Source organism: Crocuta crocuta, unplaced genomic scaffold (genome assembly GCF_008692635.1).
Source record: "Crocuta crocuta isolate KB4526 unplaced genomic scaffold, BGI_CrCroc_1.0 scaffold190, whole genome shotgun sequence".
Lineage (NCBI taxonomy): Eukaryota > Metazoa > Chordata > Mammalia > Carnivora > Hyaenidae > Crocuta > Crocuta crocuta.
The window spans coordinates 1,961,150-1,962,716 of NW_027527955.1; the positions used below are offsets into that span (position 1 = coordinate 1,961,150).

The 1,567-nt window shown below is 45.7% G+C and overlaps 1 protein-coding gene across 1 annotated transcript in view; it reads right to left on the bottom strand.

Moving 5' to 3' along the window:
- The window catches only part of STARD13 (StAR related lipid transfer domain containing 13), a 180,000-nt gene extending 178,821 nt beyond the window's left edge, over nucleotides 1-1,179 (bottom strand). The window contains exon 1 of the mRNA XM_077752537.1: nucleotides 921-1,179. Within this exon, the coding sequence (XP_077608663.1) occupies nucleotides 921-1,089 (169 nt within the window). The 5' untranslated portion in view covers nucleotides 1,090-1,179. The remainder of the gene's footprint in view (nucleotides 1-920) is intronic.
- Nucleotides 1,180-1,567: the final 388 nt, after the last annotated feature.

The window sequence follows — 1,567 nt, forward strand, 5'->3', positions numbered from 1 at the left end:
CTGAGTCCAGGAGTGAGGTGGTCATAAACTTCATAAACTTACTCTGATGATGTGGGTATATATGTGTGTGTCTTTTCAATGAGCACCAGTTAGGAGTCTCTTAGGAATGTTCATTTTCGAGTTTCTACAGACCAACCCTAAGATAAGAAGCATGTTTTAACTATTTTTGGAGGATGATGAGTCTTAGTGATGTCCAGGCTGTTGATCTATTTTTTAAATTTTTATTTATTAATTTTTTTGCAGAGAATAAAAAGGGACATCTAACAGCTTGCAATCAATATCCTCTCCTCTTGGCTTAGGAAGCTGGTGCTTCTTAAGCACATGTGACAAGCTTTGTTTTGAACTTAGCCGACACCTTTACCCCCTCACCAGAAAACAGTATCAACAAATCAAAGGCAACTACTGACATAAACATACAAATAAAGAATTCGAGGCTGGTTGTCAGCCCAATGGCCAGAAGAATAGAATTCCAACTTTCCCCTGTGGCTAAAAGTGTTCTAAAGAATCTGGGCGGGGTACAAGTTAGTCCCCTCTCTCCATCCTCCCCTCCAATTGAATAAACAAATGTTCAAGTTTTAAATGTGACAGAGGGTGAGGAACCTGCAGAAAAGCTCCCAAATACACACCGAGTAAATCTGTCTCATTTATTGTGTAGACGCACATAAATTTTGGAAACGAAGGATTCACCGTCCTACCGTGAAGTTTTCTGTGCACTTTATGTTGAGTTATGTGGCAGCTAAGCGCTGTCACTGTTTGTTTAAAACTGCTGCCTAAAGTTATTTCTAAAAGTAACGTGCGGCGTGGCATAGAGAAATCCATGGATTGTAAAGTGAAAACAACAATGTAAAAAACTGGGTTAGCATGAAATAGAGCCAACAGAAATCAGAATTAGCAACAGCCTTCCTCTACCGGCCACTCACCTTGTTGAATTTTAGTCACTAGCTGATGGCGTGCTAGAATCCGGCTCATCCTGTAAGGAGAGCGCCTCGCAGTCTGATCAAATCGCAAGTACATCTCCTGGCCCTCAGGTGTCATGGAATTTAGATAGTAGCAGCCTGAAGCTGGGGTCCTGGGTCCCTGACTGAACATCTCGGCAGATTTCCCTTTTGTCACCTCAGTCTGCCCTGTGGCTGTTTCCGTCTGTCTCCAGCCTCAGTAAGGGAGCAAGGCACCAAGCCCGGCCGAGCTCAACAGCCCAGGCGATTTTTAAAAAGAAAAAGGAGTGCCAAAAGCCACAACTCAGAATTCCAACCCCCCGGCCTGCACGTGACCTCGGGCAGCCAATCAGAAGGAGAAAGGAGACCCGGCCCGTACGCAGTCAGCCCCAAGCCCCCCAGCCAGGCACTTCCAGCCGCTCAGACCGCCCCGCAGTGCTGAAGGCAAAAACCAGCATTCGCGGTGCCACGGAGCTGACGGATCGCTAGGACGCAGCACCCACTAAACGAGTGAAAAAGAGAAAGGTAACAGAAAAGGCAGTAGAAGAAAAATAAGCCCTGGGCATAGATTTCCTTTTAGGCTGTAAAAGTTACAGAAAGCACATTTGCTTTCTCCAAGGCAGCTGCAGGCA